Genomic DNA, 23,737 nt, shown 5'->3' with positions numbered 1-23,737 from the left:
ACTATGCAACTTGTGATTTCTTTGTCATTTTATTTTCATTGTTGAAACTCCAACATGGGTAATTTACTTTAAGCTTTTCTGACACCCTTAGTGGATTACAACCACAAGTTCCATTGTAAATATAGTTTTTCTTGATAGGTACCATCACCCCTCTAATTTTTTGTAAACAGTTTATGAACACCTTTTTTCTTCAAGATACCTATGAGTGAATCAAATATGAAAGTTGAATTAAACTATTTTTTCTTTTAATTTCATTATTGTCGCCTTGTATTGTTATTTGATAAACATTTCTATAATTTTTTTCTTAGCGAAGATACAGCTTTTTTGTATGTACATTAATTTTATTTGTTCTTCAGCTGAAATATATCCAAATTTTGATGTTGATGAGAGTGAAATTGCTGCAACAGAAGGCAAGGAATCCAGTCTCGGTCCGATCCAAGAAGTTGATGGTAACTTACTGAATACTAAAAGTCATTATTAATCCTGCTGTACTGTTCTATTCTGTTCTGAATTCTATAGTTGTAATGTTCTGGTCATATGACCCTGCTCATCTTCTTTTCACTCAAATACTTGTTTAATATTCAAGAAGGTGAGAACTTTATGCCTTTGAAAAATGCCTGTATAAATCCAGCATCTTTTAAACTAGTATTTTAACTTACTCAAATTAAACTATACTAAACTACTCTCTATTTTACTTTTATTATTAACTAGCTATAATACCCGGTGCTGCCCTGGTTTTCTTCAATGAGGCTTTTTGGATCACGTGATATCTCCCTCTTTCTTTGAGGGATATACAAACCGTCTCTAAGTTAACCAATATGGTGCCTTCCTGCATGACTCATGAAAGAAACAAATCTAGATTTAAGGAAACATAGAAATACAGACTGCCCCCCCCCCCCCGTATTCATGGTTTTTTCTTCCTTTATTGAAAATTTTTTTGGACAACTCAGCAATCGTCATTCACGTGTTTTGTTTACAAAATTTGAGTTGTGCTTGTTTAGGTTGGCTCATTCTTCTAGTGCTACTGATAATGCTTTAAAAAGGTAAATAAAAGTGATTTGAATTTTGATTCAAGAAAAATTGGATATATTGACTATGCTTGGCGAAAGTAAGACAATACCTGCTGTGGTCTATTACGGAATCAACGAATCTATGGTGAGATATATAAAAAAAAAGAATCTGAAATTTTTTCAGCTGTGGCTGCACCCATGGCAGTCAAAACTTTGCAGCGCCTATGGGATCCATGTGTTTCTCATACAGAATCTGCTGTTTTTTTGTGGGTACAAGACTATGCAACGTTAGTCTTGCATTTCCGGTTCTTTATTAATTTAACCCCAGTGACCATTGAATGAATGACAATAATGAATGGAACAAGACTTTAGTTAAACTATAAACATTTATTCTATTAATTATTAGTACATTTTTACAAATAATTATCGTAGTTAGCCTTTTCTCTCAATTATTACAATGTGACAATAAAATAGAACACTCTCACCGCTTGTCCAGGTATTCACGTATTAGTTCACATTGTTCACAAGACACTCCAAGATGTCTCAGTCAATCAGTGGCCTTCTATACACCACAGTAGCACAAACCCTGATACCAGGTTCGGACAGTTTTGTGTCTTGAAATATCCGTTGAGACTATAGGTCAGCCATTGCATAGGAAACTGGAGGCAGACATCAAAGCAAGTCCAAGTGTAGTCGGTCTGGCCACTAATCAATCCGTAGGCAACGGGATCACGACAGCGTTTGATTATCACATGAGGTCAAGCGATGAGACAGGTGAGGTGCCAAAGGCACACTTTCCCAAATTTAACATATTGTTTCAACTGAGAGACGATCTGGCTCACACCTTAGTAATGAAGATGGGAAGTTAGTCGGAAGAAGTAGTAGTCGTGCACATCTCTCTATCTGGTTTTTATACAAGAATGTTCCCACAATGCTTCATGACAGAACCAATCACAAGATCGAAGGTGAGGTATTGAGCTTGCGTCAAATTTGCATAACTTCATGAGAGAAAATAAAATATTGTAAAAAATATAACAGAATCTGGCAACAAAAATAAAGATGGTGGTCGATCGGCAGACACATAATCCCGCCGATCGATCCAGGAAACAAAATAAGGTAAAACAAATTAAAATCTATTAAAAATTACTAGAATAAGGACCATTTCCGCGGGGGCCTAAATGGTAATGTTACATTTCCCCCCGGCCAACAAAAGAAAAATTCGTAGAATTTTTCTGAAAACCCATGTTTTCCTAACAATCTATCCCACCAAAGGAGAAACACCTGCCCAAAAACATGAAATACACTATAATAAATGCAAATCCATGGGAATTGAAGGGAAGGATAAGCCAAAGCTACCAGTATTTTGGACGAACAATAAAAAGGCTTGGACTATGAAAACACTTTTCCTGAATTGGTTAAAACTGTGTTTTGTTCTGGAAGTCAGGAGTTACCTTGTTAGTGAATACATGCTATTCAAATTTCTTTTGATGCTGGATTGACGGAGAAGAAATTAATGCATCTGACTAGTCCTGAAACTGAAGCGGTACCAGATGAAGATCAAGATAAAGAAGTAGAAGACAAGTTGACCACAAGTAACATAGTGAAAAGCTTCGCAAGCTCAAATCAGCAGTAGATTATTTTCATAACATAGATCCTCTATTTTACATTCTTCACATGTAGAAAAATTAGTAGAGGAAGCTTTGTCAACATACTTGATGATATGAAGTGAAGAAACGGCCAACAGAAAAGTCAAAAAGTTCTTTCAAAAAACATAGCCAATAATCGTTGCACCCTCTTTTACATTCTTTTCTACCTCTGCGTCACCCTGCCCTTTCTCATGATGTTCAATAAACGAGATATGCAAGAAAAACGATGGTTTCGGTTATTCACGGATTTCTGTATTCGCTGTCACCCCCGCGAATACAGGGGCCGACTGTACAGGGTGAGAATAGTAGAATATACAGGGTGTTCCAAAAAGAATCATCCGATTTTAAAAAAATCATAACTATCCATCCATTTTGATTGAATAATAGGTAGGTAGAAAGAGGGAAATCTCACGTTTCACGCAGTTGCTGATAGGTAGCACTAACGCTCTTTCTTTGGACAGCACTTCAGTGTTTGTCAATATTGGCTTTTCCCACAGTTAGAAACCTATTCGGATGACTTCATTTTCCAGCAGGATGGGCACTACCACACTGGAGCTTGGACATTCAAGAATTTTTGAGCAATCATATTCCTAAATGATGGATTGGCCATACGGGGCCTTACGATTCAGTTAAACATCACTGGCCTCCAAGAACGCCAGACCTCACAGTGTGCGATTTCTTCTTGGGGGGGGGGATTATAAAAGACTATGTTTATGTGCCTTCCCTCCCAGTTACATTAGCCGAGCTGAAGATAAGCATAACAGCAGCCATGGAAGCAGTGGATGCAAACATGCTCGCAAAAGTTTGGGACAGATTTGACTACTGTATAGACATATGCCGTGCATCCCAAGTATGGAGATATTGAGCACCTTTAATTTGGTTTGTAAAAAAAACTTTGATTAGCCATGTAATATAAAATGAATCTCAAGCGTCTATGTTCAATATTTTTCTTAATAATATACATATTTCAAATCGGGTGATTCTTTTGAAAACACTGTATTTTTCCCTTTTTTTAAGGGGCGCTAGGTATTTAGATTCCCCCCCCCCTCTTTGAACTTCAAGTTATCCATCTGCCTATTTCTGCTTCTAAAAATGCTTAATTAAAGCTGTAGAATTTCTTTGATGTATTTTACGGGCCCATATTTAATTTTAAAACAATCTAAACTATATGACTTTATGCAGTTGAATGCTAAAAAACAATGCGCAGACATTTCATTTTCATGCTTGAGAAGATATAAATAAAAAGTTGAAATCAATGTTATATACAACATGGATATCCAACACAAAAGAAGGTCTGGCTAATTACTTCATATTTAATTTTCTGGGCTTCGTATTTCTAAGCAAACTCAATATTTTAAAAATCAAAAATTCAATACAATTTTAAAATTATTGATGTGGTGGAAAACCCCCCACTAAATTTCCGCATTTCTACAGTAAAATCGACAATTTTAACAGTTATTTCTATGGGGATCATCCTTTGCCTGACCCACAAAGTGATGCTGATGATGATTTTGCCTCTATTGCTTCCTCTGTTATCACAGTGTTATTGCATTTCATTTTTTGCAAAATAGTCTGCTTTTTTTTTCAAATGATGGAAAAGTACTCCTTGATTTTATTTTGGCTTGAATGAAGCCTTCACGACTCTCGGTTGTTGATACAGCAAGAGATGCTTCAGTTACTAGTCATACGCACCGTTCAACTGCTTGTGTGTGACAAGGAAAATTCGGTATAGATGGAAAAATAGGTTCAGATCATTTTTGTGGGTCCAATTCCTTTATCACATGCAATTAGTTTCGAATAGTGCTTAGCAGAAAAGTTTATTTTCGGAACATGGAATGTACGGATTTCTGCTTCTGATGATCATTCATTCCTAATTTTTAAAATTCTCTTGATTCCCAGTTCTTTGTCCGTACTTTTCCCACAAGATATCTCTGATCTGCACTTAAATCACTGTTGTCACTGTCCATTATCGGAAGGTTATTAGAGATTGATTTAAATTTCACAATATATTATATACATGGGTAATCTTTCACAATTTTCGAAACTTTTTTCCATTATCACCTTGAAGCCCGCGTGGACTGATGGAACATCCATCTAGATGCTTCACAAGATGCCTTAGAGGTAACTCATTGAAGTGAAAAAGACAAATAAGCCATTGCAAGGGATTGCCTATTTCTTTCTCTATTAATTTGATAACACCATTTTTATAACCACTGTTGGTAACAGTTCCGGACGCATCTGATCGCCATCAATTCCTTCTTATCAAAATCTTGCTTCAAAAAGTCTAGGATTGATGACTTTATATCCCTTGCTCTACTGCTTCTTGGAGTTGTGTGACCAAGATAAATTGACTTGGGTTCCTGCAATATGGTTATGTGTTCTTCAGATATGGTTCTTCTATGGAAAGAATCACCTTCTTTGACATTAGCTAAGGTTTTGTCTTTTTGACCATCAAAATATATTCCTCGCACATTTTGTTCTAGGAATTTCATCTTGCAAAAGAACTCTCTGTGATGCTTCTTCACGCCTTATTTTCATCCGGTCTATTGTCATATTTGGCTTCTCTTTCGTCAATAATCCAACATCTTCCAGCACAGCGTTCGCAATAATTGCAGCTGATCAATCAGACACACCAATTCTATCACAAGCAAGAGCAAAATTTGGTAATTTAGTTCTCATCTGTGAGGATGATGGTAGAACTTCAAAAGCAAATGAAGTACTTACTACGGTACTGATTGATGGGACCAGCTTCAGGTACTGGTAAATGGAAATGCTAACGACAAACTATGTTTTGGCTCATATAGATCACTTTCCTCAGAATGGTTTGATATAGATGAGTTTTCAGTGGTTGATGAACTAGTTTCATACCATTACATACTATTACATACCATTTTCATTTTCCTTTGTTCATTCTTTTCCAATTTCTTCGTTGTTAGGACATTTACTCGACCAATGGCCATCTTGCGTGTACTTCTTTGATCTTGCAAGAAATCTCGCTCTAAATTTGGGACCTTTCTCAACTTGTCACACTTAGTTTTCAAAATCGCATTTGCATGCTACAATGTCGAACAATTTTCGCGCTTCGCACTGAAAAAATTTCAAGTTCAACTTGAAAGTTTGAGAATCTTTCCTTGCTTTCATATTTTTATGAAGTTTCTTGTATTTACAGTAAAATCTTTGAAAATTTTGTGTATCTGTTGATGAGAAACCGCAGGAATTGAAGCAGTTTTCCAAATATTTTCTATCTTTGGCATGATAATTTCAAGAATTTCTGCAATAGCTGGATCTTTTCTTGATTGTTGTGCCTTCATATTGCGTTGAGTTAGCAAATAACAAAGCATAACATCGCCATAGGTGGGCAAGACCCGAGAATCCAACTCTTTAGGATTTCATAAAATGTCACAACAATAAAAGCTTCTGGTCATCACTTTGATTGCTATACACCCTCTCAGTTAAGGGGTAAGATTGCAGATGAATACTGAAAACACACGCAAGGGAAAAGCATCAGGGTCACTGAACGAATCACAAGTTCAGGGGAATAGGAAAGCCTCCTAAGCGGTGTCATGCTAGAGAATTCCACACGTGCTTAAAACTTTAGGGGCGATGAGGAACCTCAAGAAGTTTGAATTTTGGGGAAAAAAATTAGGAATGGCATTTCTTTACATAAAGGCATATTTTAAATCCTATTACAATGGCAATTTTGAAAATGTTTTTTTTTCGTTCCACCCTAATATACACGTCTGAAACACATTGCTAGGGGACCATGGTAACTAAAATAAACATTCCAAAAGTGATTGTTGAGGCCCAGAAACCATTGTTGCCAGACAGTTTTTTTTGCCTATTTCTGGCTTTTGACCTGCTCTGATAAACTTTTAAAGTAGCCTGTCATTCAAGTCAGTTCCGTTTGGTATATCTGCAAAATTTGGTGACAATAGATCGAAAATTGTAGATTTGTATAGAGAACACAGACAGAAAATAAATTTTATATATATAAATTAAGTATAATTTGAGAAATAGTTCTCTCTGTGATTAGATAATCAAAATATTGTTTGATATGGACTCAGACACAGTTGAAATTGTAAATATCTTAATGCAGGTGGGGGGGGATCTGCTACAATTGCTACAAGCTGCTACAATGTCCAGCCATTTGTTACATTTTGTTACAAAAACGCCAAAATTCTTAAATTCTTTGCAATCTTGCACCAAAAACAAAATTTCCCCTTGAGAAACTTTGAAGTTGTGTCATAATAGAAGCTGACTTCTCGATAACATCATTTGTCCTCCCCGCAATTTGATTTCTTGGAGCCACAAATGGAATGAGTTTCATGAATATTTGCCCTACTTACATCATTTTTTTAGGCATCAGAATAGAATAAAGCCTACCAATAAAGTTTTTATATCTCTGATCCTTGAACAAGTGTATTTATTTGAATCTGGTGCATTTTTTACAATGTTGGCAGCACACAAATGACCATGTTTTCGTCATTCACAAAAAAAAGAAGAAAAAACTATTTGCACATTATTGCCAAGTTCTTCATTGTCTGAATCAGTATTGAAACTATCAATGAAAAATTAAAAAGAATATTGCTCATTTGTATGAACTTTTCATTTTCTTTTATAAAAGTTTTAAAATTAAGGAATCAAATAGCACAATTTATTCGAATGACCAAATATTTTATTTTGAATTCAAGGGAATCCTGCCCCATACCTTATTTCTATCTAATATCAGTAATGTCTGTAGCTTAATATCATGCAAGTGATTAAATTTGCAAAAAGTTCATTAGGTTCAGGTCTGACAATCCAAATTTATCACTCTATCTGTAGAAGATCCAGATGATGAAGGTCATAGTGAGTACAGTTTTCAAGAAGGTGAAACTGATACAGATGGCTACAGTGGAAGTCAAAGTCAGCCTCTTGAGGTTAGTTGTATATAAACTTGTTTCTTGGTGTTACTTTCATTTATTGAAATTAGTGATATGTACATGTTATGGTAAATGTGATAAATCTGATGTGATTATACATAATTACTGACAATTTTGATAAGTTTAATGGAAGTTGCAAGTTTATCATATTGACCAGGGATTATGTATGCATTATTCCTAGCTGGTATTGGTAAATATGATAAACATCAATGGATTGCTTAACCTTACCTGCTCATTCTTCAGTCTAGGATGAGGAATTTGATCAGTAATCTTGATTGCGTATAGCTATAATATTGCGTTGATTACTATAATACAGTAAAAGCTGTCTTCAATGGAATTGCAAGAGACTGAGATTTTTATCCCTTTGAACACAAGTTTCCATTTAATAAAGGTTCAATTGATATAATGTATAAAATTTTATAACTATCTTGTCTGTGATTGAAATAAAATAGAAATAAACAAATCGAAGATAAAATAAATAAACATAATTAGTCTATAATCATTAACTACTGTGATTATACTATTTAGATTTTGACGGCATCTGTATAAAATGCAACCTACGCTGTTTTTCTTCTAAAATAACTACATTTACATTCTTTTAACTTCAAAATTTTTTAATTAGGGTGTCAATATCTGTCATGTCAGTTTCGGTTTGTATGTTATCATATATGTTTATGTAATCCTCAGCATCAGGGTGGTAACTACAAATTTTGTAAGGGAAGAGCAACATGATTTTGCCGCCCCTAGCACTGTAAAATTTGATTTTATAACTGTGTTTTTATCACCACCTAAAATTGTCCACCCCTTGAATTTTCTGCTATTGTCTTTCTCTGATTATTTCTGCCCTGCACAGCCTTACGATCATGGAAATGCAGACAGCTTGCATACAATTTTGTAAATCTTGCATATCATTTGGAAATTCAACACACACTGATTTCTCCCATGGAAGAGCCTGCTTTTCTGCAAAATTTTGCTACAATTTCAGAAAGAAACTGCTTTACTACATATGACTTATCAGAATCATAGTATCGAGTACAGAAACTAACTCTCATTTGCAAGCATGGATTGCATAAAAAATTTGGGTGGAGCACTTTAATATTTTGTATGATCCTTTGGTCTATTGGTCATCAAACACTCCCAGTATTTGTGTGAAATTTTCTGTTAAAGGGTGAACTTTCCATTTCCGCGTTAGACAGACTCTGTTTAATTCAGGTTTTTTAATGTATATTTTGGCATTGCAGACCTACCAACTCTCCCGATTTAGGTGGGAGACTCCGGATTTTTCATCCTTCCTCCCGCTCTCCGGATTTGTTAAAATTTCTCCGGATTTTGGCAGAAAATTAGATTTTACGCGAGCTTTCACGTTGTCGTGGCGTCAATAATTACTGTCGTCGTTAGGGAAAACACCCATAGAGGACAGTCATAGTCGTTTCCATCGCGCGCGCGCGAGCAGCCGTAAAAAAGTCTCTGTGACCGTATTTAAGCAACTGGCAAAGACGCGACTTTGTTTTCGTAGCATTTATCGGCAATCATTAATCAGGTGCATGATCTTGGTTGCCAAAATTCCTGTATAATCATTATTGTATTCCATTAGCAGCCGCGCGGTAAACTGCTTTTGGATTAGGAGCGCAAGTTCTTATAACCAACTCATTCGCATATTTCCACTAAAGTCGCTCATACCAATGCTACCTATCAGCTTCTTTTTCCTGTTTTAAATTCTCGTGACCTAGTGATGGTCCTGCAAACCATTTTTTTATTTCGGTTATTTTTCTGGTTTTTATTCATTTTTAAAGTTTCTACTAACTTTTTGCCCACCCTGTATATTAATAAATGAAGTGTGTTGCATAAATGAAGGCTAACCATATTTTCTCTATAAACATACAGCAAAATTGCTGTATGTCACCAAATATGATGTCAAAGGTAAGCAAAGTTGCCAGTTATTGCTAATATTGCCAAAAATCATTAAAGGAAGAAAATAAAGCACTGTCACGTTGAAGCAGTATATATTTAAATAGATTCTATTAGGGGAAAAAAACGTTAAGATAGTTATATCTACATATAAAAGTGATTTTCTGTCTGTGTGTGTGTATATGTTCTCTATACAAATCTACAATTTTAGATCGATCGTCGCCAAATTTTACATATATACCATACAGGACCCGATTTGAACAATAGGCTACTTTAAAAAAAATTCAGAGCAGGGCAAGTGCCCCAAATGGGCAAAAAACTGTCAGGCAACAATGGTTTTTGCGCCTAAACAATCACTTTCGGAATGTTTGGTTACCTTGGTTCCCTAGCAATAGGTTTCAGACTTGTATATGCCTTTACTATGGTTTGTCACTTCTTTAACGCTGCCAGTGTATGTATAATAGTTTATGCCTTTATAATGGTTTACCACTTTTTTCAGTCCTGCCAGTAATGAGAGCTTTTTGAATAGACACCATCATCAGCATCACTTTGAGGGTCAGGCAAAGGATGATCCCCATAGAAATCAGTGTTAAAATTGCCGATTTTACTGTATAAATGCGGAACTTTCATGAGGTTTTCTGTCACTTCAATAATTTTAAAGATTGTATAGAATTCTCGATTTTTGAAATAAGAGTTCGCTTAGAGATATACGAAGCCCAGGAGATTAAATATGAAGTAATCAACCGGACCTACTTTTGAGTTGGGAGTCATGCAATAATATTGATTTCAACTTTTTATTTATATCTTCTCAAGCATGAAAATTAATGTCTCCGTATTGCCTTTTAATTCATTCATTTCTATGTTTCTTTAAATCTAGATTTGTTTCTTTCATGATTCGCGCAGGAAGTCCTCATACTGGTTACCTTAGAGATGGTTTGTATGTCTCTCAAAGAGGGGGATATCACATTATCCAAAAAGCCCCATTGAAGAAAACCCGGGCAGCACCGGGTACTATAGCTAGTAATTACACAGTTGAAAAAATAATTTTAATTCTTAATTTCAGTAAGAATAAAATTCAGATGACTTGTATCGTTATTTTCCGAATTTTCATTTTTATGAAAAAGTGAAAGCAGAAATATTGTTCTGTTTTCCCTATCTGTGATGAAATTCTCCACAAAAAAAACATTAAAACTTTTCAATAGCTCTAGAAAAGTAATTTTCCAAAAACCGAGAGGACCCTCCCTTAGAGGTGTGAAAATTTGAAATTCAAACTCATGTGTGGATTTTTCTCCCGATTCAAACTGGAGGCATAAATTTGGTTTTTTTTTTTCAGTATCCGTGATGACATTCTCTACAAAATTAACATGAAAACTTTTCAATAGCTCGAAAAAAGTTATTTTGAACAAACCGACAGGACCCTCCCTCCCTTACAGGTGTGAAAATTTAAAATTCAAACTCACAAGTGGAATTTTCCCCCGAATCAAACTCGAGGCTTAAATTTGACAGCTTAAATTTAATTAAATATGATAGTAGAATAATATTATCTACAAGCTAAAATTAGAAATATAATTGTTTTAAAAATTATTTATTTTTAATAAATTAGCATTTCAAACTCAAAATTAAAATGAGTAAATGTGGAACATAAATAAAAAAATCCAATTAATTTAATTTTTTGAAAAAAACCATGATTTTTATCAACCATGTTATGAATGTCCCGGAATTTTTCTATTTTGCCTGGAAAAATGCTTGAATAGTCCTTGAATTTTTTCACTTTCAGAGAGTATTAACCATATTGTGTTATAGTTGTCGATTTTCAGTGAAATACTTAGATATGACACTGATATTATGTTAATTTTGCATTTTTCTTTTCAGGATGAGAGCATCCCTAATGCGCGGGAGATGTCTCTAAGTGATGACAATGATCATGTTTATGAAAATAGCAGTCAAGATCCAGTTATTATCACCAGAGCTCCTAAACACTTTCAGTGTACTGAAGATGAGGATTTCATGTCTGCTTTTGACAAAATGTTGTCGGAGAGTATGTTGGTATGTATTCTTTAGGGCTCAAAAGGTCTATATGTAAAATGGATTGTATGTGAGTAGGGATTTTGAGCAGTAATTCCTTCCCACCCATTCTCGGGAATTTCTATTCCAAAATTCCTGAAGATTTGTTCAGGAAATCAGGAAAGTTATTTTTTCAACCCACAATGCAAAATGAAAAAAAAAAATTACAGAAAACTTATATAAATTTCCTTCTCCAGACCTAGCTTTCTCTCTCGTGTCTTTTTCTTCTCTTTTCCTCCAAGAACTCTGGGGATCTATTACGCTCATGTCGTTATGCCCGCGTTTCAAACGTGTTTGGGGTTTGCGGTGCATTGTGGGATAGATTTGCATCACCATCGCTAAAGGTTGATTAAAGGCGATTTTCGTTATCGACATCGCTACGTAAAACGTTAACTAACGAGAACCGGCGACCACTCGTTATGTTCGCGTTACGGAAATAAACATGGCCGCTTGCGCTTACATTTTTCGATGAAGGTGAGAGCAACGGAGACAAATTAGTTAGAATTGGAAATTATTCATTCATTATTAATTTATCAAGTTGTTCATTATAATGAATAATAATTCTCTGAATTACGTTACTTAATTTAGTAACATGATTTAGAGACAGCATTATCGTTTAAAATGTTATCTGTACACATACTGATTGGAAAAAATTATTCATAATGGTAAATCGTTATAAATTATTATACTCGGTACAAAGATAAATCACTCTACAAAACAGTTTGTTTTTTTAAAATCTTGCATGGAAATGCCTTTATTCTAATCTTAAACTCATCTCAATATAAGAATATTATTTAACTGGTAAATCTCTCTATCACGATGTTTTCAAGAAATTCGCTCAATATTTTTTTTACACCTCTTTCAAAATCGACGTCAATATATATTTAAACGTCTCCAGATTTTCCCCTTCTTAATTCGTTTAATAACATTGATATTTTGTGATATCAATTAAGTATTGCTACTTTCTGTGCAGTACACAGAAGTGTAATGCAGTAAACACCATTACACACACACTATAAAAAATCAAAGTAAATTTTATTAATCAACAAATAAATTTTTTCTAATCCTTGAGTGCATTTTCTGATCAGAGTATAAAAAAGATGTCAACAACAGTGTAAATTTAGTGGCACTTCATTTTCATGTGTGACACAAGGAAACCAATTGTCTAATTGATGATGTAAATAAAAGGTTACTTGTTCTTGATTTTGACTTAATATCAAGACGGTAGATAAATGTGTTAAAAACATTGTAATATATGATGATGATATTTTTGATAGTCGTTTTGCAAATTCATATCATTGAACTTCAATAGAAAATCATTTTTTAAACGTAATAATTTAGAAAATTTCCCCGCGGCAGTATCATGTGCGTGTATAGCCTATCTTTTCTCAAATATTTGATGAAAATAAAAAGAATCCGGATGAATTTAAAAAAAAAATGTAGCTTAGAAAATTAGGGACAACCAACGCGCACGAGTAAATAAAATAATAACACACGTGCTGCAGCACTCGTTGATAGTGATGATTATTATCAGCACTGGAAAAAATTATCCGATTGGTCCATCCCTTCCGGAGCTAACGCAACTCTCGGACCAGGGAGTTTTTCGTAAAATAGATAACGACATACCGCGGGTTGCTGAGAAAAATCAAGTTTTTGACAATGGTAGCTGAGATTTGCGTTATGAGGCTCGTTGAGAATTTGCGTTAAGGGCGTGACGTCACTAACGACCTCGTTGTATAACGACATGAGCGTAATAGACCCCCTGGCTTGTTAAGTTCTTCTCCCCCCCCCCAAGAGTGCAGGTATGTATTTCTCAGTAATTTCATTTTTGATGGGAAGAGGCAGCCCCTAAGGTTTGTAGAGCCAAAGCCATAATTTGTCAGACGTGGTGCCTCAGTGCCATTATGGCACAATATAACCACTTCATCATTGTTCTGCCAATTGTAGTCACAAATGTGCAAATTTTGCCAAGGTGTGTTAGATTTGTGCAGCTCTTAGACTGTTACTACTCTCCAGTACAGAGAGTAGGAAGAAGGGGGAAAAGGGAGAGCCAATTTTCATAGGCTGTATCCTGCATCCACAAAAGAATAGCATAGCTGCCAAGTCTCCCGAATTTTTCGGGAATCTCCCGAATTTTAGCTTCATCGCTCGACCTCCCGAAAAGTTCTTAAATCTCCCGAATTTTTACGAAAATCACAAAAATCCATAATTGTCCCTAAAAATTCCCTACTTCATTAAAAAAAATCCCCGCTTATGAAAACAATCCCTAAGGAATTTCTTGTGGGGCATGAAGCCTCTTTTTTTCCCCTTTCGAAATCACGTTGTAAATGGGGAAATTCCCTTTTTAAGGAAGTTTTACAAACCCTCTGATGGTAACAAGAAAGTTGTTTGTCTTATCGTGCAGGGAAATGGCTTAGCAGCCAATAGTCCTGGATAATAATTGGATAAGATTATAGTGACGCGCATATGGTCAAAATTTCTGTTGTTGAAGTTACGTACGTGCGATATAACAAAGCATGAATACTGATAAGCAAAAACATATTTAATCAATTTTAAAGATGCTTATACCCCGATGAATTTCCTTTCATCAAACGTTCCAGAAGAGGGCCGACTTTTCCTTTTTGTACAAGTTGTGTTACGGACATAAACATCAGTCATGGTGGAAAGAGTGACATCATCACTCATGTGAAATGAAAAAAAAGACAAGCAAGTGTCACAAAAAGTCAGTGTTCTTCAAAAATTGACGGTGTTTTCCTTCATCTTCCAATGATTTTGGGGTCATTCGCGCAGAATGTTTGTTCACAGCGTTTCTGATTGAACACAATATTTATTTTTACATCATTGAAGTTTTGGCCTCCAATTTCACTACTTTTTTGCGTAGGAATTTTATTCCCAAGGGTTTAACTTCTATGTATGTAAAATCCCTATTTTAATTTGACTTCAGTTTTTGAGTAGGGATTTTATTCCCTACGCTTTAACTTTTATGTTTGGAAAATCCCTATTGTATTTATTAGGGAGTGGTTTTAGCATAAAATACGGGTTTGTGCGAAAATCTCCCGAATTTTCATTTTCAAAAGTTGGCAGCTATGGAATAGGGTTGTTATTGTATGACATAAGAATGTTCGCTTATATTTTTCTCCTGGAGGGGGGGGGGGGTCATGTTAGAGTTCATTAAAAAATGGAATAGGGGGGATGAGACATGGGTCCCGTATCGAAAGTGATGAATGATTTCCACAACTAAGGATGATGTTAAATGTGATGATTATATGATGGTATAAGGTGAAGTTAGGTGAATATAAGGTGAAAACAGTATGATGTTTTTTAATGATGTTGTTTGCAAAAAAAAAGTATTTACAATCTCTGTATGGGAGGTCTAATCATCAAGAGAACGTTCTTAGTTCTAGGCAGTGCTCTAAATTCGGTGGCTCTGTACGCTGAAATCGCTCTGAGGTGGTCAAAGTCTGAGCTCTCTAATCTTTCAAAAGGCACTTTGCGAGGCTCTTGACGTATTTGCAGATCGTGAGGACTTTGATGTCAGATCGAATGTTATGGTTTCGTACGAACCAAGGGGCCTTCGTGACCTTCCTGAGATATTTGTTTTGTTGTTGCTCAATCTTTATGAGGTTGGATCTTTTACGGTACATCCAGACAGGCGATGCATACAGAAGTGATGGACGGATTATCATTTTGTATAAAATTAGTAGTATATAAGTATATACAAGATTCGTAGAATACACAGCCCCAGTTCTATAAAGGGTCACTTCTGTAATATTCCACTCTCTTGTATCTGTGAATGAATGTCATAAAATGGAACCATTTTCAATCTCGGGGGGGCACTGAGAAAGAGGAGCAAATTTTACAATTCTTTTCATGAACAATAATATTGATGTCCAGTAATTGGGCTTACATACAATAATTGAAATACAGTTAATAGCTATCTGTGTTTCAGTGTCATTCAACATCACCCCCCCCCCCCCTTCTGAACATCCTCTCTTCAGATTTAAAAAATATTACATAATGAAGATGTGGCACCACTAAAGATTGCTGACATAGAACAAGTTGAAGCCATACCTACTGACATTATGCTTCTAAAATAATTACTTAAAATAATATATTTCTTAAAGCTTAAATCTGCCATTTATGACAAAAAGAGTTAATTGCTGATTTATTAGAGGTATGTTTAACTGCATACGTGATTATATCACTTCAAGCCTTAAACAATAGAAAGGCTAATATTATTGTAAGAGATTAAATATTCAGGTTCCTATCCTGTAATGTGAAGAAAACCAAGTATATGTCTAATGTTGAAAGGAAATAAAATTTTTATAGATTAAATGATAGGTTAAAGATAGAATTAAAGATAATGTCTTCTCACATCAGAGTACTTGAGCAACTGGACAAGGTTCTTGATTTTCTCATTAGACAGTTTTACTGTTAATTGATGTTTACTTAATGTTACATAAATAATATTACATAATACTAGCTATAATACTCGGCACTGCCCGGGTTTTCTTCAATTGATGGGAGGATTTTAAAAGTGACAAAACCATTAAAAAGGTTTGTCACTTTTCAACTATAAACTAACTATCATATAAACTATTATGCATATACTGAGACAGGATTAAAGAAGTGACAAACCTTTGTAAAGGCAAACACGTGTCTGAGATGAATTGATAGGGAACCACGGAAACCAAAGTAAACATTCCGCAAGTGATAGTTGGGGCCGAGAGGCCATTGTTGCCCGACAGTTTTTTGCCCATTTTAGGCATTTGCCCAGCTCTGACAAACTTTTGAAGTAGCCTATCATTCGAAACTAAATAAGAACTATGATTCTGGGAATTCTCAATAAATGTTTTTCTATTCCTGATTTCCAAATGTTCCGAAATGTTAGGATTTCAAAAACCTTATACAGTGGAACTTCGGTTGATGAACTTAATTCGTTCCACCAACATGCTCATTATCCAAATCACTCGTTATGCAAATCAAAATGCCTCATGGGAAATAATGGAAACTTGGATAATTCGTTCCACAATTATTCTTTTACAAGAAAATGGCTGATAAAAATGTCATTCACTCAATGCAACACAATGTTAATATAATAAATAATAAAATAAAATATTTAAAAACTAATAAAACCGTAAATAAAATATGCAGTACAATAATGTTTACAAATTAACTCACTCTAAATGACCAGAGAGATGAGGACTAATGTTTAGGACGACTTATGCACTGCACTCACTATCTGTGAACTTATTCTTTTTTGTGTGACTTTAAAATGGAATACTATCTATTACACTTGCTTTTGTCTCTCTTTTTTTGGTTTTTTCGGAAATGGGAAATCACACTATTGTTGAACAGATTTATCGTTCACAATGCTACAGCTTTATTTGGGATAGTTCTCTTCTAAAAAGTTTTACACAGATTTCCATTTTCTACACATCTCTTAAACTCATTTGAAGTGAAGGTACTTCTCATTTCTTTCTTTGTCTTCCTCAGACGAGATCATAATAAGCTCTTGCGTTGATCATAATAAGCTTATGTGCATAAGTTCTTGCTATTGTCTACTATGGAGATCCATCAGTTTGTCTGTGGATATGACCATGTTCCTCCACTAGTTCTTGAATGTCAGGCTCATGCACCTCCAATCTCATGGTCTTCCCCAATTACACAATCTCTTCAGAAATGGTGGCCCTTGTTCATGAGCTAGCGCCCTCAAAGTCACGGTCAATAATACAATCAGCCCAAAGTTTTCTCCAAGCAGAATTTTTAAAAAACTTCAGTCGCATATACACGTTGTTACAATGCTACATCTAGTTTCATATCTTAAACACTCACGTTCATAGGGTGTTAATTTTTCGAGTTAGGTACACGAATCGAAGACGTGTGTTAAAAGCAAAAAACCATCAGCTCAATTTTGATAACGTGAAAATAAATAAACAAAGCACAACATTTTTACTCGTAATGCAAATCATCGCTCGTTAATTGAATCAAAATTTGTTCAAAATTTTTGCTCGTTATGTGAATTGCTCATTAACCGAAGTTCCACTGTACGTGGGTATATAGGCACTGGTGACTTCATTAGAATCCTCTTCAAATTTGTTGATCCAATATTAACAAAATTTTATATGTATACTTGACAGACTTAAATGATAAGGTACTTAATTTTTTTTTTTTTAAATTTCTAAAATGTAAAAATTCTTCAAAACTGTGAAACCATTCTTTGTTTACTTGTGAAAAATTATCAAACCATTTTTTATCTATTTTTTAATTGGCACAAAAAAACTGTTTTGAAGACACAACCACTTTTAAAAAACTGCTTCCTGCATGAAGAAATTTTGTTTTCCTAGGTATCCAGGTATAAAAATTAGAATTTTCTAATGAGTTGAAACTGTTGTTTACATGAAAAAAAAATTGTCAGTTCATAAAAAACACCTGTAAATATTTAAAATTGTGTAATATTTTGAACTTTTTGAGCCAGTTTTACACGTTTTGTACATTTTATATCTTATCACTATAAAAACTACCGTATATACTCGTGTATAAGCCGACCCCCCCCCCCACTTCAGGAGCACCAAAACCGCAATAAATTGAAAACCCGTGTATAAGGCGACCCCAAAAAAATCCGTGCATTTCAGAAAAAAAGAATTTTTATATTTTCATGCAAAATTAATAGTTAGCGGAAATTTACAATAGAAAATGATTCAAACTTTTTAAACCATTTCGTCTGAGTCTCCAAGCTCATCGTAATCCATCAGATCATCATAAGGTGCGGCATCTTTGTTTTTATCTTCATCTGGGCTGTTTCATCGCCATTGTCACTTTCAAACAGGATAGATATCTTCAGTTCTGTCCATCGCATTGCTGATGCAACATTTTTTGAAGGATTGGATGATAATTTCGGTGGAAACAGGAATTCCACTCCTCATGTACCCATTACCACACGAGGCCAATGTCAGTTTTCTTCAAGGCACCACTTTAACGTCGGAACTTATCCATTCGATCCACAAATCCTTCAAATAGTCTTTGAGAGGCTTATTGATGCTCACATCTAAAGGCTGTACAATCGACGTTAGCCCACATGGTATCAAAGCCAATGATGTTTTAGATTTCTTTGCCTCTGCTTTGACATTATCGGTTCTGTGGGGGTTTGAACATATCCCATACCAATAATGCCGGTGTCTCAAACACTGCTACAAAAATGACTACTGATTGGGGGGGGGGTCGATATTTTCTCATCAAAAACTGACCCGAGTATAAGCCAACCTCCCCCACTTGAGGAACGAATTTTTCTACAAAAAAACTCGGCTTATATACGAGTATATATGGTATGTAATTTGGAACAACACATTAGTGATATTTCACCATAAATTTAATACTAATAGGTGTAATTTTTTCTTTTTATTGAATCAGCATAGAAATCAAGAATCAGTAAAACCGCAAATTGACATTGTCATTCCCATGAATATCAAAGGAAACAGTGGACCAGGGAGCAAAAAGTGTAGCTGTATGTAATTATCAATGTTTTCTGTTCAATTAAAATATAACGATGAAAATAAATAGAGAAATGTGTGCATGCATTTCAAAAGCCTAGATGCTATTCAAAGGGGATCACACATTCATTGGTTGATAATTTATTCTTAATTTTTTTTAGTTATTATTGTCAGATTATCATCTTGAAAGTCACCCTCTAATTTCATTTTCCTTTTTAAAAGATTAAGTTGGTCTTGAAAGTAAATTCAGTTATTGCTTTTATAATATGACTAGATTTATTCAAAATAATTAACAAGAATAGTGCATACTTATTTATAATTCTAATGCACTTCCAGGGCCTAAATTTGACCTGATGAGGCCGTGGACAAAAGAGATATTTGCCCCATTAAATTTGATACCAGCATCGTTTTTATAATATGGTTTTCCGCAAACATTTGAGCACTGTTTATCATGCTCAAAAGCTCCATGTTATTTTTATAAGCTACAAAGTCCTGTAAATTCGTAAGGCATTGAACTGCACTTGTGTACGAGTTTATCCTAAGATCTTTTCTTGCAACTTTGTTGGATTTCTCTTCTTCATCACTGCTGTTTTCATCAGTAAGTTGCCCAGAAATGGCAGTTCCAATTCAGTTTTCATACTGTGCTACCATTGCTAGTTCATCATCCACTGTTACAAAGTCTAATGCATGCAATCCTACTTTTGCTACATTTAATGGATCTTGTAGATTATCAATTTCATGATTGACTGATTCTTCTATTGAATTGATTTCTCCGGGGAAGTTTGCTTTGACAAAACAGAGAAATGTGGTTTCATTATCAACTTTTTTCCATATTTTGTTAATTCCAATAAACTTGACGCTTTTTCATCTTTGCCAGCAGTGATTGCATTACAAAGCTCCGGTAATTTGTTTTCCCGTTGCAAATCATTCCTTGATCCATTGGCTGTGTAACACTAGTTCTGCTAGGTGGGAAAAAAGCCAGTCTAACATTAGAAAGCGTAATGCTAGGATGACAAGTCGCATTGTCAAGAAATAGCAGAACCTGTCGTTTTTGTTTCTTCATTCTGGCATTAAAGGCAACAAGTCACTCATCCATGATTTTAGCTGTCATCCACGCTTTCTTGTTTGCCTTCCACTCAACTGGTAGAGTTTTTGGATTCATATACCTGAAACAATGTGGTTTGATGGATTTACCAAACACCAGAGGTATTTCCTTTTCCCCAGTCATGAAAACACACAAAAACCCAGTAAGTCTTTCCTTCGAATTTCTGCCTTCAGCAAAATTTTCTCCCTTCAATCAGAGTTTTGTTTGATAGGGCCCTGTGTGTAGAACAATCCGGTTTCATCTCTGTTTGCTATGTCTTCAACATTGTACCCTTCAATTAAATTGAAAAGTTCTTCGCTCCAATTATTCAGTCTCGGGATCAACATCAGCAGCTTCACGTCATACTTCCCATTTTCGAAAACTTTCTAGCCACCCATTGGATGCACAGAAATCTTCCTTCCCAAGTTGTTCAGCAATTTTTTTTTTTTTTTTTTTTTTGCTTGCTTGCTTCAGCTTGAACCATTGGCCCAGATATTAGCAATTTTCAAGATCTGGCATCCACAAACCATTCCCATACAATTTCGTTAATTTTCTCATTTCAAGTCTTGCACGTTTTAAATTTTGTTTCTTCATTTCCATTCAACCATTCCTCTAGAATTTCACGTTTTCTTTTGATAATGTCATAACATTGGATTTTTCCAATAGCAAACTTTTTTGTTATCTCTGTAACACTTAAATTTTACTTTTCTTTTGCACCTACGACTTCCAGTTTTGTGTTCAAATCCAAGATGTGTCTCTGGTGACTGGTGACCATCTATACACCAAATTAAATGCAAAACACATGAAGAGCTGCCGTCCATGCGACCTCTCTTTCATCCACTGGTCCCAACACCACCTCACAGTAAAGTCTGATTGGTCTAAGTAGCTGTCTTCCAAAATGATTACCCTCTTGATCTCTGTCAGCGATCATATTGTCTTTGTTGGTGACATAATGGCATCCTTCTGCAACAGATTAAGTACAGGCAAAATTCCTTTCCATATTTTTTTTATATGCCAAGGAGAACGAAGTTCAGCGCTCTGGTGGCATTTCACATTGCAAAATCAGACTGTGCATCTAATCATTTGCATACCTGCCAGATACATATCTTCATGCCAAGTTTCGTTACCATCTCACTATTACTTCTTGGTGGTCAAATTTTTATGGTGAGTGTTATATATCATATAACGCATTGCAAAATTGAATATAAAATTTACTAAAAACAATTTGAAGAGAAATCATATTCATTCAAGTGTCACAAATGTGCTTTTACGTACTTTTATGAGAAAACATGAAAATTAATAAATTAATACATTTATATTCTGAATCCAAAGACAAAATTTTGACATTGATAACACTGGGGGAACAAAATGTTTGTTTCATTTATGCAAGCACTTGATCCTACCTAATTCGAGTATGCTGATTTCAAATCTGAGAGAATTTACTTTTTCCCTGTAACCTCTAGATTTTTTTCAAAATAGCATTTTTAGTTTTTTTCTGAATTTATTTTTTCTGGCACTTTTCAGGCAAAAATTTGCGCTTATAACTCTTGCATTTATGGACTTTATAAGGGCAATATCATTTGATGTTCCAGCAGCAGTCCGCCATCATATTTTTGTCCCAGCAATCTTGGTAGCGCTCTTACATCATCTTGAAATCGTGATGAAAGCTATCTCCCTGTTCATCACTTACAGTTCCCAGATTCTTGGGGTATTGCCCGTCTCCACAACTTTAAAATTTAGTAATTTTCTAGCAGTGTTCTTTATTCCCACCCAAAACCCGAGCTCACGAAAAGCCAACTTAGCATTCTAGTAACCAGAATCTCATTGGTGCTGTATCTGCCTTTCTGTTATCAAGAAAATTTTATATAACTGCCTTAAAAGACAGCCACGCTGAGTTCTTTTTTTCATTGATTTTCATGTCAAATAGGCTGGCTAAACTGCTGAGGGGCTGATGAATTCTTTTTACCAGAATATAAAGAGTCTTCAGATGTTGAAAACATTTCTAAAAGCTGTATATCACGAACACCACACGTTTGCTGGTCTTGCTCAGTGTCTTCATCTTCAGATGAACCCAACCAATTAAACACAGGAATCGGGAGTTACTCAGCATGTGGAATTGGTCGAATAGCGGATGCAATATCAGGGTAGGAGATCCTGTACCAATTTTTCTTGCCGACACCCCCTTGTGTTGGCCAAGCAAAAATAGCAGTTAGTTATGTGATATGTGAGTTCCTGACAAACCAAATTCCAAAATGCAGACAGTTTAATTTCCTTTTGACTTGTCACGAAACATTTCCTCACAATTATGATACACAATATGAATTGCCCATTTCTTGTCTTGGTCCCCAAATCTTCCTAATTTCAAAATAGGCTTTATAAGCACACTTCACAAATATGAAATATTGCACCTTTGATGAACAAGTATGCAGCAACCACATGCATAACAGAATGCATTAGGACTATTTGGACATCTACATCTACTTGAGGATAGCCATGAATGTGATCTGAAAAGAACTCCACAAAATGCACTTGTCTATTCAGTTCAAAACTGACACCGAAATTAGCACTAAAGAGAAAGAAGAATATGACATTTCCTTATTGCATCTGAAGTGATCGTCTTCCTGGTGCCACGCCCTACATGCTAGAAAAGTGCTACCCTCTGGTAGCCACTGTAGTAAATTCATAAAACTGATGCTACAGGCTGATAAATTGACACACTAGTGAATTACATATAGTAGTGCAACAATTAAGATAGTGTAAGTCGTTAGTCGATAGCCCGGGAGACCTGTGGCTATGTATAAGTATATAATACTAAAACGTGCATAAAAACTAAAGCTTGCTAAGAGAAATTGATTTCAGATTTGAAATCAGCAAGAAGAAAATAACTTGGATCAGCTGAAAAATATCATGCAACAGAAAATGGGGAAAAAATGCTCCCCAATGTAAGAACTGCTCTTCTCATTTCCTAATTTTTGAAATTGTGATTATATCTGTGTTATGTTGCCTATACACGCGTAGCATAAAGCGAGTTTTCCCTTATCTTTTTATTTATACTTTGCTGCAAAATATTCTAACGAAGTAACAGCCCTATTAGTTCATACGTTTGTTATGAGAGGTGTAGTGCACAGGAAAGAACATAGGGGGTCACATGCCCTCCCCAAGACCATCAAAAATTAAAAATATGTTATACTCTCAATGTGCCCCTCTACAGGTCAATCTTGCTTACTCCAATGCTCGTGACCAGGGTGCAGGGTATTGCAATGACTCAGGTTTTCTCATGGTGTAACTTGGGTGATGCAAGTTCTACCACCAGCCATTGCATCGCTTAACCATTGTTTGGCACAACAATAACCTTGATGTTTCTTGTACAAAAAAAAAAACAATCCAATCTAAAAGTGCATATGCACCCTGGAATGGTTGATGGCACATATCCCAGCCAATCCGTTGGAAAAATATAGTATTTGTTTTTGGTCAAAAAAGTTATGTTGCGCACTCTCTAATAACCTCCCTTTACCTTCTTTGCTATTGCCATTCAACTGCACATTCTATAATAAAAAATAGTTGTTTAAGTGTCTTACATCGCCTCATAAAGTTTATCTCAAGAAATTCATCC

At 35.1% G+C, this 23,737-nt stretch overlaps 1 protein-coding gene across 5 annotated transcripts in view; it reads left to right on the top strand.

The window, feature by feature from the left end:
* Upf2 (UPF2 regulator of nonsense mediated mRNA decay) overlaps positions 1 to 23,737 on the top strand; it is a 228,607-nt gene that overhangs the window by 149,305 nt on the left and 55,565 nt on the right. For all 5 annotated transcript variants that reach the window (XM_089237947.1, XM_089237950.1, XM_089237948.1 and 2 more), the window contains exons 32-35: positions 357 to 449; positions 7,481 to 7,575; positions 11,359 to 11,532; positions 18,961 to 19,054. In XM_089237947.1, coding sequence (XP_089094073.1) covers positions 357 to 449; positions 7,481 to 7,575; positions 11,359 to 11,532; positions 18,961 to 19,054 — 456 coding nt within the window. The remainder of the gene's footprint in view (positions 1 to 356; positions 450 to 7,480; positions 7,576 to 11,358; positions 11,533 to 18,960; positions 19,055 to 23,737) is intronic.

The sequence above is a fragment of the Pholcus phalangioides genome, unplaced genomic scaffold (assembly GCF_987345545.1).
Source record: "Pholcus phalangioides strain wild (caught in Gottingen) unplaced genomic scaffold, Ppha-v1.0 ptg000010l_1, whole genome shotgun sequence".
Taxonomy (NCBI): Eukaryota; Metazoa; Arthropoda; class Arachnida; order Araneae; family Pholcidae; genus Pholcus; species Pholcus phalangioides.
This window is presented reverse-complemented; position numbering and strand designations above follow the sequence as displayed.